The sequence below is a fragment of the Schistocerca americana genome, chromosome X, assembly GCF_021461395.2.
Source record: "Schistocerca americana isolate TAMUIC-IGC-003095 chromosome X, iqSchAmer2.1, whole genome shotgun sequence".
In the NCBI taxonomy this organism is placed as follows: Eukaryota; Metazoa; Arthropoda; class Insecta; order Orthoptera; family Acrididae; genus Schistocerca; species Schistocerca americana.
In genome coordinates this window covers 739,343,555-739,356,930 of record NC_060130.1, presented here as the reverse complement: position 1 = coordinate 739,356,930, position 13,376 = coordinate 739,343,555, and the positions used below count along the sequence as shown (strand labels likewise).

Here is a 13,376-nt window from a genome sequence, read left to right as displayed (position 1 = left end):
GGAATGGCAATTGAATCTCAATGTAGACAAGTGTAATGTGCTGCGAATACATAGAAAGAAAGATCCCTTATCATTTAGCTACAATATAACAGGTCAGCAACTGGAAGCAGTTAATTCGATAAATTATCTGGGGGTACGCATTAGAAGTGATTTAAAATGGCATGATAATATAATGTTGATCGTCGGTAAAGCAGATGCCAGACTGAGATTCATTGGAAGAATCCTAAGGAAATGCAATCCGAAAACAAAGGAAGTATTAATCAGTACGCTTGTTCGCCCACTGTTTGAATACTGCTCGGCAGTGTGGGATCCGTACCAGATTGGGTTGATAGAAGAGATAGAGAAGATCCAACGGAGAGCAGCGCGCTTCGTTACAGGATCGTTTAGTAATCGCGAAAGCGTTACGGAGATGATACATAAACTCCAGTGGAAGACTCTGCAGGAGAGACGCTCAGTAGCTCGGTACGGGCTTTTGTTGAAGTTTCGAGAACATACCTTCACCGAGGAGTCAAGCAGTATATTGCTCCCTCCTACGCATATCTCGCGAAGAGACCATGAGGATAAAATCAGAGAGATTGGAGCCCACACAGAGGCATACCGACAATCCTTCTTTCCACGAGCAATAAGAGACTGGAATAGAAGGGAGAACCAATGGAGGTACTCAAGGTACCCTCCGCCACACACCGTCAGGTGGCTTGCGGAGTATGGATGTAGATGTAGATCCACTGCAAGTACTATGACAGTTAGGTAGGAGATGAGAAAACTTTGATTTCATGGTCGAGCGGCTGCTCGTAAGCCACACATCACCCCGGTAAGTGCCAAATGGCGCCTCGCTTGGTGTAAGGAGCGTTAACATCGGACGATTGAACAGTGGGAAAACGTTGTGTGGAGTGACGAATCACGGTACACAATGTGGCGATTCGATGGCAGGGTGTTGGTATGGTGAATGCCCGGTGAAAGTCATCTGCCAGCGTGTGTAGTGCGAACAGTAAAATCCGGAGGCGGTGGTGTTATGGTGTGGTCGTGTTTTTCATGGAGGGGGCTTGCACCCCTTGTTGTTTTGCGTGGCACTATCACAGCACAGGCCTACATTGATGTTTGCTTCCAGTTGTTGAAGAACAATTCGGGGATGGCGATTGCATCTTTCAACACGATCGAGCACCTGTTCATGGTTCAAATGGCTCTGAGCACTATGGGATTTAACATCTGTGGTCATCAGTCCCCTAGAACTTAGAACTACTTAAACCTAACTAACCTAAGGACATCACACACATCCATGCCCGAGGCAGGATTCGAACCTGCGGCCGTAGCAGTCGCGCGGTTCCGGACTGAGCGCCTAGAACCGCTAGACCACTGCGGCCGGCGAGCACCTGTTCATAATGCCTGTGGCGGAGTGGTATTCGGCAATAATATATAACATCCCTGTAATGGACTGGCCTGCACAGGGTCCTGACCTGAATCCTATAGAACACGTTTGGGATGTTTTGGAACGCCGACTTCGTGCCAGGACTCACTGACCAACATCGATACCTCTCCTCAGTGCAGCACTCCGTGAAGAATTGGCTGCCATTCCCCAAGAAACCTTCCAGCACGTGATTGAACGTATGCCTGCGAGAGTGGAAGCTGTCATCGAGACTAAGGGTGGGCCAACACCATATTGAACTCCAACATTACCGATGGAGGGCGCCAAGAACTTGTAAGTCATTTTCAGCCAGGTGTACGGTTACTTTTGATCACATAGTGTACAGTTGCGTTCAGCATTGAATTGGAAAGTTGAGCTACGTTCATTCGTTTCGTTACTTACGCAGAAAACATAAAAACGCTACACTCACTCACAACAGTAGCGCGAACTCTACAGTTACAAGTTCCTTGTGCTTTGCAGTAAAATCAGAGATGGATAAGGGCAAGCCTCCTCCAATAAGTCGTCACCTGCAAAGAGAGCATAATGGAAGAAACCCGCAGATTCATCTTGATATGCTGGTTTGTGACAGAGTGCACTGTCATCCTGGTGCAGTCACCGTCCCTGAACTGTTCCTCTACTGTTTTACAATGGTTTAAAATATGTTCACGTCGTTCTGCATTTAGCGTTTTATAGGCGCAATAAGGGGACCACAAGCTGACCATGAAAAACAATCCCGTAACCCAAACCCTTCCATCGGATTACCACAGGGTATAACACGATTCACCACAACAAGTCATCCACTTTGCGGCGGTGTCGCTCTTTACACGACCTGAAGAGTCGCTGAGCACTGACTACTGAAATACGTGGTTTTTTATACGCTCCTCTACCAATGTAGCCCAATCGTTTTAACCCCCTGTACTTATTCGTTTTGCTAGCTGGACTTCTGGTAGCACTTTGGAACCCACGAGTGATTTCTTCCGCTGATTTCCTGTGATTTTTTACAACTGCCCTGTGCTATGCTCGACGATCTTTGTCTGTCTGTACATGAGGTCTGGGCTTGATTTGGCAGTTGTTGTTCCTTCGCGTTTCCAGGTCACAATCACAGCACCATCAGTCGCTATGGGCAGCTTTAGACGGGCTGAAATGTCCTCAGGTGACATCAAATGACCAGTCCACGCTGGAAATCACCGAACTCTCCTGAACGACGTATTGTCCTGTCACTGCTTCTTTACTGACAACACAATACTCCCCGCCTCCTTTTTTAGTGGCGGGCTCGCCGCTCGTGACATCTAGTGGTCAGTTCAGCATTACATAGGAGTGTCCTTACACTGATGGTCAGCTACTTTATCTAATGGCGTGCAGAGTCACATTTCCAACATAAAACAGTCACAGGCCTTGATTTATGATCGAAGGTAGATGGTTCCAGATGTCCTCGTAAATTCATACAGTTCTTGTTTCATGTAAAGAAGTACTTTGACGTATATACGAGGTAGCTCTCTATGAGATTCAAGATTTGTTTTTTAGAGTTAATATTCATTAAATATAAACCAAGAAAATCAATGGAGGTTAAAGGATGCTCTTCAGCCCAGCGTAGAATAATATTAGCCTCACGACACGGAAAAACTCTTTTCGAAAATATATCTGGAAGATTTCAACCGTGCAGGGATACAAGCGGGCACTAGCAATATTGGATAACTTACCAAAGTCCTTCTTTAACCATCACAGATGCTAGAAATGTCCAGGGAACGTACGCCGTGGAATGCTTCTATCACTGCCTGCCTAAATGCCTGAATACATTTCTTTGTACATCTATCGACCCGCCCGGGTATCCGGGTGTGTTAACGCAACCGCTTTCGGGAAGGGTAGATGTGCCAGCCCCTGATCGAATCCGTCCGGGGGATTAACGGCGAGGGGTTGGCGTGCCGGTCACCCTGGATGTGGCTTTTAGCTAGTTTCGCACATCCCATTAGATGAATACCATACTGCTTCCCATGTTCCACCTCAGACACACTATACGCAAACATTTAGAACACTTGCACACAGAATTTATTCTATACACAGACAGATTGGGTACACTTCTTCTGTCCTTGGGGCTGAATAGGGGACTAGTTACCCTTGCTGTCTGTCTCTGTAAACACTTACTCAACATCAGCATTCGTCGAGTAGCTGTTTTCCTGGAAAACGCACATCATCGGAAGTAAAGCGACCTTAAAAACCCTGATTTTTCTGAGTAGGAAAATAGTTTCCTACTTCCATGATTCACTTACGATGCTCCTTTGCTGCACCCATTTCAAACAAGACTTGTGATGTTTTTTGGTCAACAATGAGAGACATATGACTCGTCTGTTGTCGATCTCTAAAATGGTTCAAATGGCTCTGAGCACTATGGGACTTAGCATCTGAGGTCATCAGTCTCCTAGAACTTAAAACTACTTAAACCTAACTAACCTAAGGACATCACACACATCCATGCCCGAGGCAGGATTCGAACCTGCGACCGTAGCGGTCGTGCGGTTCCAGACTGAAGCGCCTAGAACCGCTCGGCCACACCGGCCGGCCTAACAAAGATTAGGTAATTAGTTAGTTACATGTTCAGTAAATCATACTGACGGTAAACGCTACGATGTGGAACGTTTCAACAGAAAAAAGAACACGTATTGAAAAAAGAGAAAACTAAAATATATTTAACTGGTTACATGCTGTTCATTTATAGGTTCTTCTGTGTGTGAGACTACTGATTTCTTTCTATTTAATAGTATCTTTGTGATATCCTCCTTGTATTCTGGTAACACATTTTGAAAAAACTCAAGATACCGTGTCCCAGTAAGACGGTTATCTAAAACAACTGGCGCTACGGTCGCAAGTTCGAATCCTGCCTCGGGCATGGATGTGTATGATGTCCTTAGGTTAGTTAGGTTTAAGTAGTTCTAAGTTCTAGGGGGCTGATGACCTCACACGTTAAGTCCCATAGTACTCAGAGCCATTTGAACCATAAACATGTAAAATAGGAGCGAGAATTTCCTCTCTTGTGGCCACTCTGCGCTTGTAGACGTCGCTCTCCAACCATCCCCACAAACAGTAATCCAATACCAATAATACCGCAATCAATAATACCGCACCACACGCTGACTGAGAAACGTCGTTGAAAATTCGTTTCCACAGTAGCGTGCACATTTTCATTTGCCCATACATGAGAGTTGCGCGTGTTATGGATTCCGTTGCGGGTAAATGTTGACTCATCAGTGAACAGAATACGTGGAATTAATCGCTCATTGGCAATGATCCATTGACAGAATTCTTGCCGGGGGCAGCATCTCCTTCATGGAGATGTTTTAGACTCTGCCGATGAAAGGGATACAGACCGTACTCGTGTACTGCGCGTATCACTCGTGTTTGTGGAATATCAAGTTGGGCAGCAATTCTTCTAGTGCTACTAGTAGGGTTGCGTTCCACTACTTGAAGAATGTTCTCAACTTCATTAAGAGGTTGTTGCACGGGACGTTCAGTGACGACATTTGCGCTGGGAAGCGTACCACGCTCACGCAATCCGTGAAACACCCTGCTATCTGGCACTCTGCGATTCGGAAATCGTTGTTGGTATTCTCTCACAGCAGCTCTTGAATTCCCATTGGACAAACCATAGACAAACACCGTGTCAGCATACTCTGCATGTGAGAAGATCCGTGGCATTTTCACTGCACAAAACTGTATTCGTTGACGTACAACACTGTAGTACCGTGCACTTCGACGAACAATGTCGGACTGAGACATGAGGTAAACAACTGCACCATGCACAAGTGAACTGCGTACTGACACGGTTAGTAAGCACAACGCCGGCCGGTGTGGCCGTGCGGTTAAAGGCGCTTCAGTCTGGAACCGCGTGACCGCTACGGTCGCAGGTTCGAATCCTGCCTCGGGCATGGATGTGTGTGATGTCCTTAGGTTAGTTAGGTTTAATTAGTTCTAAGTTCTAGGCGACTGATGACCTCAGAAGTTAAGTCGCATAGTACTCAGAGCCATTTGAACCAGCCAGTAAGCACAACGCTACACGCTTCCCGTTCCTAGTTGTTTTCATTGGTTTACCCGGAAACGGTTAAGAAAAGGGCATATGTTTATTAGGAGGTTTTTGTTCAGAATCACCACTAGTATCACCCCTCAAACCATATACGTCTCCTCCTGACTCTCATGGGTGTCTATGGGTGATGTGACATATTTTTCGATACTGCAAACACACTGAAATCTCTAAAATTAAAAGTGTAGCAACAGCCTTAGGCAGAGATTTGATATTGTTAACTGAATTCTTGTAATAGGAGTAAGAATTAAGATGATTGATCCAACAACGAGTTTGACCTTTCCGCTGATAGGCTGCAAAATGATAATTCGTTGAATATCAAAATCAGCAACAGCAATCAAACGAACTGTAGTTAATGTGGTGCTTATAATAAGAGAGGAGTTACCTTCAGTAATCTCTGCACGGCGTGGATATGAGGGTGGCTGTAGAATGGAACGAAGTTGGACGTGACTGTGACGCTGTTCGTCGCTCCAGAAGCTTCGTCGGCGTTGCAGCCTGCGGCGACGAGCAGGATGGAGAGCTGCAAAAGGAAGTCGCGAAATCTGGAGGTGCATATTAACGCTGTATCGCGAACGTTTCTTTTAACTTAAATGACCCAAATATCGTACGTCTAAGGACACCAATTTCGTTTCAGATGTCTCGATTACGAGAAGACATTATGAGAACACAGTTCTTTATAGGAGAAAGTAATAAGTAAAAATATTACCAAAATTGGGATGCTCTAAACATTCTTTATCAGATATCACCAGAATTTATTGTGACAGCGTTCTACATCTACATCTACATCTACATTTATACTCCGCAAGCCACCCAACGGTGTGTGGCAGAGGGCACTTTACGTGCCACTGTCATTACCTCCCTTTCCTGTTCCAGTCGCGTATGGTTCGCGGGAAGAACGACTGTCTGAAAGCCTCCGTGCGCGCTCTAATCTCTCTAATTTTACATTCGTGATCTCCTCGGGAGGTATAAGTAGGGGGAAGCAATATATTCGATACCTCATCCAGAAACGCACCCTCTCGAAACCTGGCGAGCAAGCTACACCGCGATGCAGAGCGCCTCTCTTGCAGAGTCTGCCACTTGAGTTTATTAAACATCTCCGTAACGCTATCACGGTTACCAAATAACCCTGTGACGAAACGCGCCGCTCTTCTTTGGATCTTCTCTATCTCCTCCGTCAAACCGATCTGGTACGGATCCCACACTGATGAGCAATACTCAAGTATAGGTCGAACGAGTGTTTTGTAAGCCACCGCCTTTGTTGATGGACTACATTTTCTAAGCACTCTCCCAATGAATCTCAACCTGGTACCCGCTTTACCAACAATTAATTTTATATGATCATTCCACTTCAAATCGTTCCGCACGCATACTCCCAGATATTTTACAGAAGTAACTGCTACCAGTGTTTGTTCCGCTATCATATAATCATACAATAATGGATCCTTCTTTCTATGTATTCGCAATACATTACATTTGTCTATGTTAAGGGTCAGTTGCCACTCCCTGCACCAAGTGCCTATCCGCTGCAGATCTTCCTGCATTTCGCTACAATTTTCTAATGCTGCAACTTCTCTGTATACTACAGCATCATCCGCGAAAAGCCGCATGGAACTTCCGACACTATCTATCTATTCTATTCTATTTTTAAGTGCGCCGTTTTATTTAGGAGGACTTCAAATTCGATTATGTAAATCATACTTCGTATATACAACGGAGAGGAGTTTCTGGGCTGTGGAACAAATTCAGAGCTGGACATTTTATTTAAGCACAACACAACAGAGTGACTTAGTTAAGAAATATTATAACATAAAAGATTATATCCTATTACAAGGAAAAAGAAGGTTACATCATTTTAACATTAGTTTAGAGAATTGATAGTCTGCAATGGATTACAATGAGGAAGTCAGTAGAAAGCTATTTCATTAACTCTTAAATTGCCCTATGTTTCTCACAAGAAATGTAATAGAGTGTCACAAGTAGTTGAAAACACATGTACCCATGGATCTGATTGCTTGGTAAATCAACATTAGAATTCTGATGGATTTGTGGGAGACTTTTAGTTCTGGTGTCATAATGGATTTTTGCGGTAACAAACTCCTGTCCAATACTAGATTTAGTTATTAATCAACACAAAGTAATCAGTTGGTTATCAGTGAAAAAGTAAGTCACAGGTGGTGCTGCGAACTATATGTAGATATTTTTATATAGACCATTATACATGCTTTTCATTAAACGTCCTCAATTAATATTATTTTATGATCACCACGACGACACAACGCTACAAATTCGTCACAGATCTAGCAAGACACAAATGGGAATATATTTAAACTTGCCGGTGGCTCTCCTGTATGAACCCATATCATAACCACCTCACGACAAAATTTGTTTTATTTGGAGCTTTGGCGTGTGCATGTAAATGTGGAGACGAGATGTGCTTTCTACTTGTGTGTCCACTGAATTCGCTAATTTCAGTTATACATGGTTTTATCCTGAATGTTTCCACATCATCACTGTGTTTCTTTTGGTCTTATGTTAGCTTTAGGTCTGTTATGACTTTCGCAAGACCGAAAACTGGTTACTGACTCTAGCAATACGTTCATAACGTATTGGGAAACGGCAGTTCGTTTACGTATGAGGATACTAGTACAGCGTATACTATAACTTTGATGACACTTGCCCTAAAGTTTGTTAAAAGATAATGGCCAGCTACATAAAAGGACGGTGAAAATTTGTTGGATTTCTGAAACAATATCAGAGGAATGCTGAGGTTCATGAACTGACAGGGAACAGATGCAGAACATTTCTCGAAAATCTACTTACAGTCTATGAAAAACCAAGTTCCAATGCGTAATCTACTAATATCCTGCGGTCTCTCATACATTTCTAGCGTATGGATTGCGCAAATAAGATTTTAATACAGACACAGGGCCGCAACAGTCATTTTACCTGTGATTCATCCGTGGAAACAATGGGAAGGAAATGTAATGTACGGTAAAATGGAAAGTGCCTTCTGCGATATACTTCACAATAGCTGCAATTGAAGAATCTATGCTATCATCAGATGTAGCATGTTTATGCAAGGATACTCATATTAAAACACACATCTGTGTAGATGTGAAACATTGTAGTGATAAAGTGTGATATAGCATTAAAACGAGACTTCGTTAATGTCGACGTCATTACAATGGATGGTAACCAACAAGACGCCCCCTATCGGTGATATCGATCGTGGAGGTGGTGCTGCCAATAGCGTGGAGTCAGCTCCCTTTCTAATATTCCCTTGATACCAAATTTTAAAGAACATATGCGACTCTACTTTTTTTGAGAAGCAAATCACGTTAAATTTCGTAGCATTAAAAGTAGATGTCTTAAAATTTTAATTATTTTCAGTTCAGTATGGCAAAAATTTTTTTACTACTGTTACTCTATATTTACGTTCTAGGATAAATAAATATATGTAAAAATAACAGAGACTTGACGATAACTGCTTTCATCTTATGTCAGTGAACTGTTTTTGACGTAACAAATTTAGTTTGTCAGCAGATAATTCCTCTTTACTGATTAATCTACTTAATCCACATGATGATGAATCATGATTCTCGTACAGTCAGGAAAACCTTGTGAATTTTTAACTTCTGAACTATTTATTAAACAAAACTTTTACAGGTTGGCTTACCACATTTGTCCAGAAGCAGCCTCTCTTCTCACAAGCCATGTGTAACCCGTCTCGTACAGGCTTACTGTTTTTGCTATATTGATGGCTCTGGAACAAAAGAATGCGATATGGTAGTAGTATCTTAAACGAAAGAAGGAGCTGATCTTGAAAACACCCCAAAAACACAATTAAACATGAAAATTACAACAAAAACGTATTCTAATTTATGAACTATAAGTGGATATATATACTTGTATTTTCCAAAGATCGCATAAAGAATTTCAAAACTGCATAGCGTGCATTTCACTGTTGACAGCCGTCTCAATTGGTCAGTGTGTCGGCTGTGATTAAAAATGGAGAAAACCGAGTTTCGTGCTGTGATTGAACATATTCATTTGAACGATTGGACTGCCGCACAAATCAAAACATAACTGGATGAAGTTCAAGCAGACTCTGAACCATCTTTGAAGACTATTTACTTTTGGATTCATGAATTTAAACGTGGTGGTAAAAGCATCGAAGGCGAAGCACACTGCGACTGTCCAATTGAGGTCCCCACAACGGAAACTATTGACAAAATCCGTGATATGGTAATGCAAGACCGACGAATGAAAATTAGTGAAATTACTAAGACTGTAGACATCTCAACTGAGCGAGTGCATAATAATCTTCATGGAGAAATGTTTACGAAGAAGCTTTGTGCGAGGTGGGTGCCACGATTGCTCACAGTCGACCAAAAGCGTATCCAGAACTACGTTACAACACAATGTCTGGAGATGTTAGATCGCAACCCGCAAGGGTTTTTGCGCCTATTTGTGGCTGTTGACGAAACCTAGATCTATCATTTTACATCATGGTCAAAACGGCAATCAAAACAATGGACAAAGGGTGGTGAAAATGCACCGAAGGAAGAAAAGACCATTTCGTCAGCTGGTAAGGTGATTAACACTGTTTTTTGGGATTCCCAACCTCATACATTACTTCGCAAAACGCGGAACCACAACTGGGCCCTGTTATGCTTCATTACTGGATCGTCTAAAACTTGCGTTGGCTGAAAAATGACCAAGGCTCACTATGGTAATGCACCATCTCACACATCAGCGATAACAATAGTGAAAGAACATAAATTGGGCTCTGATTTGTTTCTGATCCCTACCTTTAAACTTGGCTTGCTGGGAAGAAATTTTCATCAAACGAGGAAGTGATAGTTGCAGTTAACGAGTATTTTGCAGATTTTGACAGAACCTATTTTTCCGATGGGACGGAAAAGCTGAAGGATCACTGCACCAAATGTATATCCCTCAAAGGAGACTATGTCGAAAAGTAAGGTGAGCTGTTTACGAAAGAAACATTTTTTCTTGCTTTTTTTTACCAGACTTCTCAAATTATCTTCGTACAAGTCAATCGTCTAATTAATTAGTTCAAATGGCTCTGAGCACTATGGGACTCAACTTCTGAGGTCATCAGTCCCCTAGAACTTAGAACTACTTAAACCTAACTAACCTAAGGACATCACACACATCCATGCCCGAGGCAGGATTCGAACCTGCGACCGTAGTGGTCGCGCGGTTCCAGACTGTAGCGCCTAGAGCCGCTCGGCCACTCCGGCCTGCAATTAATTAGTTCAATACACATTTTCACGTGATAGTGTTTGCGCAACGCTATCTTGCAAGCAGTACACTACATTACTAGATACTGATAGAAATGGTACATAAGTAAGCTCGTTGAATTATAAGGGTGAGGATTGTGTCTAGAATACCAGTCGATCGCATAAACTGATCTAAATCATTCAATGAGATTTTTTTTTTTGTGAGACTGGATTCATGTTCAGACGGAGCAAGTCTACATAATCTCTTAAATCTTTTTAGGCGACCTTGGAGCAACTTAAGCATTCCATCCGCATCCAATTGAGTTATTGTTTCGTCCCTGACGACCTCGATATCAGTGATACGATGGATCTAACTTCCCAGTTTTCAATAACTGAATAAAGTGTACTGAACTGTTAACGTAAATGGTAAAGGTGAAAGCGGTTGGCAGACAATTACAACGTGACAACTGAGTGAATTGATATTAAATTTTCTTGGCCACTACTGTAAGACGACTATGAAAACAAATGCTGTTAAATTATGGAAGGTTTAAGTTAACTTGAATAAGTCTGAAACACAATAGCTACACTACTGGCCATTGAAATTGCTACACCAAGAAAAATGCACATGATATACGGGTATTCATCGGACAAATATATTATACTAGAACTGACATGAGATTACATTTTCACGCAGTTTGGGTGCATAGATCCTGAGAAATCAGTACCCAGAACAACCACCTCTGGCCGTAATAACAGTCTTGATACACCTGGGCATTGAGTCAGAGCTTGGATGGCGTATACAGGTACAGCTACCCATGCAGCTTCAACACGATACCACAGTTCATCAAGAGTGGTGACTGGCGTATTGTGACGAGCCAGTTGCTCCGTCGCCATTGACCAGACGTTTTCAATTGGTGAGAGATCTGGAGAATGTGCTGGCCAGAGCAGCAGTCGAACATTTTCTGTATCCAGAAAGGCCCGTACAGGACCTGCAAGATGTGGTCGTGCATTATCCTGCTGAAATGTAGGGTCTCGCAGGGATCGAATGAAGGGTAGAGCCACGGGTCGTAACGCATCTGAAATCTAACGTCCACTATTCAAAGTGCCGTCAATGCGAACAAGACGTGACCGAGACATGTAACCAATGGCACCCCATACCATCACGCCGGGTGATACGCCAGTATGACGATGACGAATACACGCTTCCAATGTGCGTTCACCGCGATGTCGCCAAACACGGATGCGACCGTCATGATGCTGTAAACAGAACCTGGATTCATCCGAAAAAATGACGTTTTCCCATTCGTGCACCCAGGTTCGTCGTTGAGTACAGCATCGCAGGTGCTCCTGTCTGTGATGCAGCGTCAAGGGTAACCGCAGCCATGGTCTCCGAGCTGATAGTCCATGCTGCAGCAAACGTCGTCGAACTGTTCGTGCAGATGGTTGTTGTCTTGCAAACGTCCCGATCTGTTGACTCAGGGATCGAGACGTGGCTGCACGATTCGTTACAGCCATGCGGATAAGATGCCTGTTATCTCGACTGCTAGTGATACGAGGCCGTTTGGTTCCAGCACGGCGTTTCGTATTACCCTCCTGAACCCACCGATTCCATATTCTGCTATCAGTCATTGGATCTCGATCAACGCGAGCAGTAATGTCGCGATACGATAAACCGCAATCGCGATAGGCTACAATTCGACCTTTATCAAAGTCGAAAACGTGATGGTACGTATTTCTCCTCCTTACACGAGGCATCACAACAACGTTTCACCAGGCAACGCCGGCCAACTGCTGTTTGTGTGTGAGAAATCGGTTGGAAACTTTCCTCATGTCAGCACGTTGTAGGTGTCGCCTCTGGTGCCAACCCTGTGTTAATGCTCTGAAAGGCTTATCATTTGCATATGACAGCATCTTCTTCCTGGCGGTTAAATTTCGCGTCTGTAGCACGTCATCTTCGTGGTGTAGCAATTTTAATGGCCAGGTGTGTATGTCTTGTGGAAAAGCTTCTGCAGAGAGGGAATTGTCACAAGAGTAAAATGTCATCCAGGCTGAAGGCAGCTTAGTTAATTTCGCCTGTCGCTCAAGAGGAATATCGAGATGTTATCTTCATCTGCAAATACAGTCATATACCGTTGGATTAGTATATTAAGTTGATTAATAATACGAACGGCACAACCTGACACAAAACATATTTTCCAGAAACAAGGTGTACCACGTATACATATACTTTTTTGTGTTTTATCTGAATATTATAAATCGTTTCTTGTCAGCAGACGACCTTATCACTAGTATCTGTTACTGTTCACTTCCTTATCAACAGGTTATTTTTGTATACTGATTTAACGATTGATTCTTATTTTGACCTCGCACCTGCAGTAGTCTACCATTCCCGTCCTTGACGAGACATTGTAATATCTTGCCCGTAGTAGGCGCAAATTGGTTAGCAGGCGCTCTTTTGGCATCTCTGTAAAACTTATGTACATGAAGCCGAATTTCGCCTCATTTTGCCGTACCTCATAGGCAGAACTTCTCTGTAACATCTGTCTCCTTATTCTGCGAGGGTCTTAAACACTGAGACGTCTAGTGGAGTGAGACAGAGTGTTGCTGTTGTTTTAAAGGGAAAGCAGGAAGGGGGAAGGAGTATATAGAGGGTCTATAC

General features: G+C 43.1%; 1 protein-coding gene across 1 annotated transcript in view; it reads right to left on the bottom strand.

The window, feature by feature from the left end:
* The window catches only part of LOC124556581 (palmitoleoyl-protein carboxylesterase NOTUM), a 325,447-nt gene that overhangs the window by 211,415 nt on the left and 100,656 nt on the right, over nt 1-13,376 (bottom strand). The window contains exons 2-3 of the mRNA XM_047130546.1: nt 9,151-9,237; nt 5,860-5,994 (exon numbers count right to left, since the gene is read on the bottom strand). Coding sequence (XP_046986502.1) covers nt 5,860-5,994; nt 9,151-9,237 — 222 coding nt within the window. The remainder of the gene's footprint in view (nt 1-5,859; nt 5,995-9,150; nt 9,238-13,376) is intronic.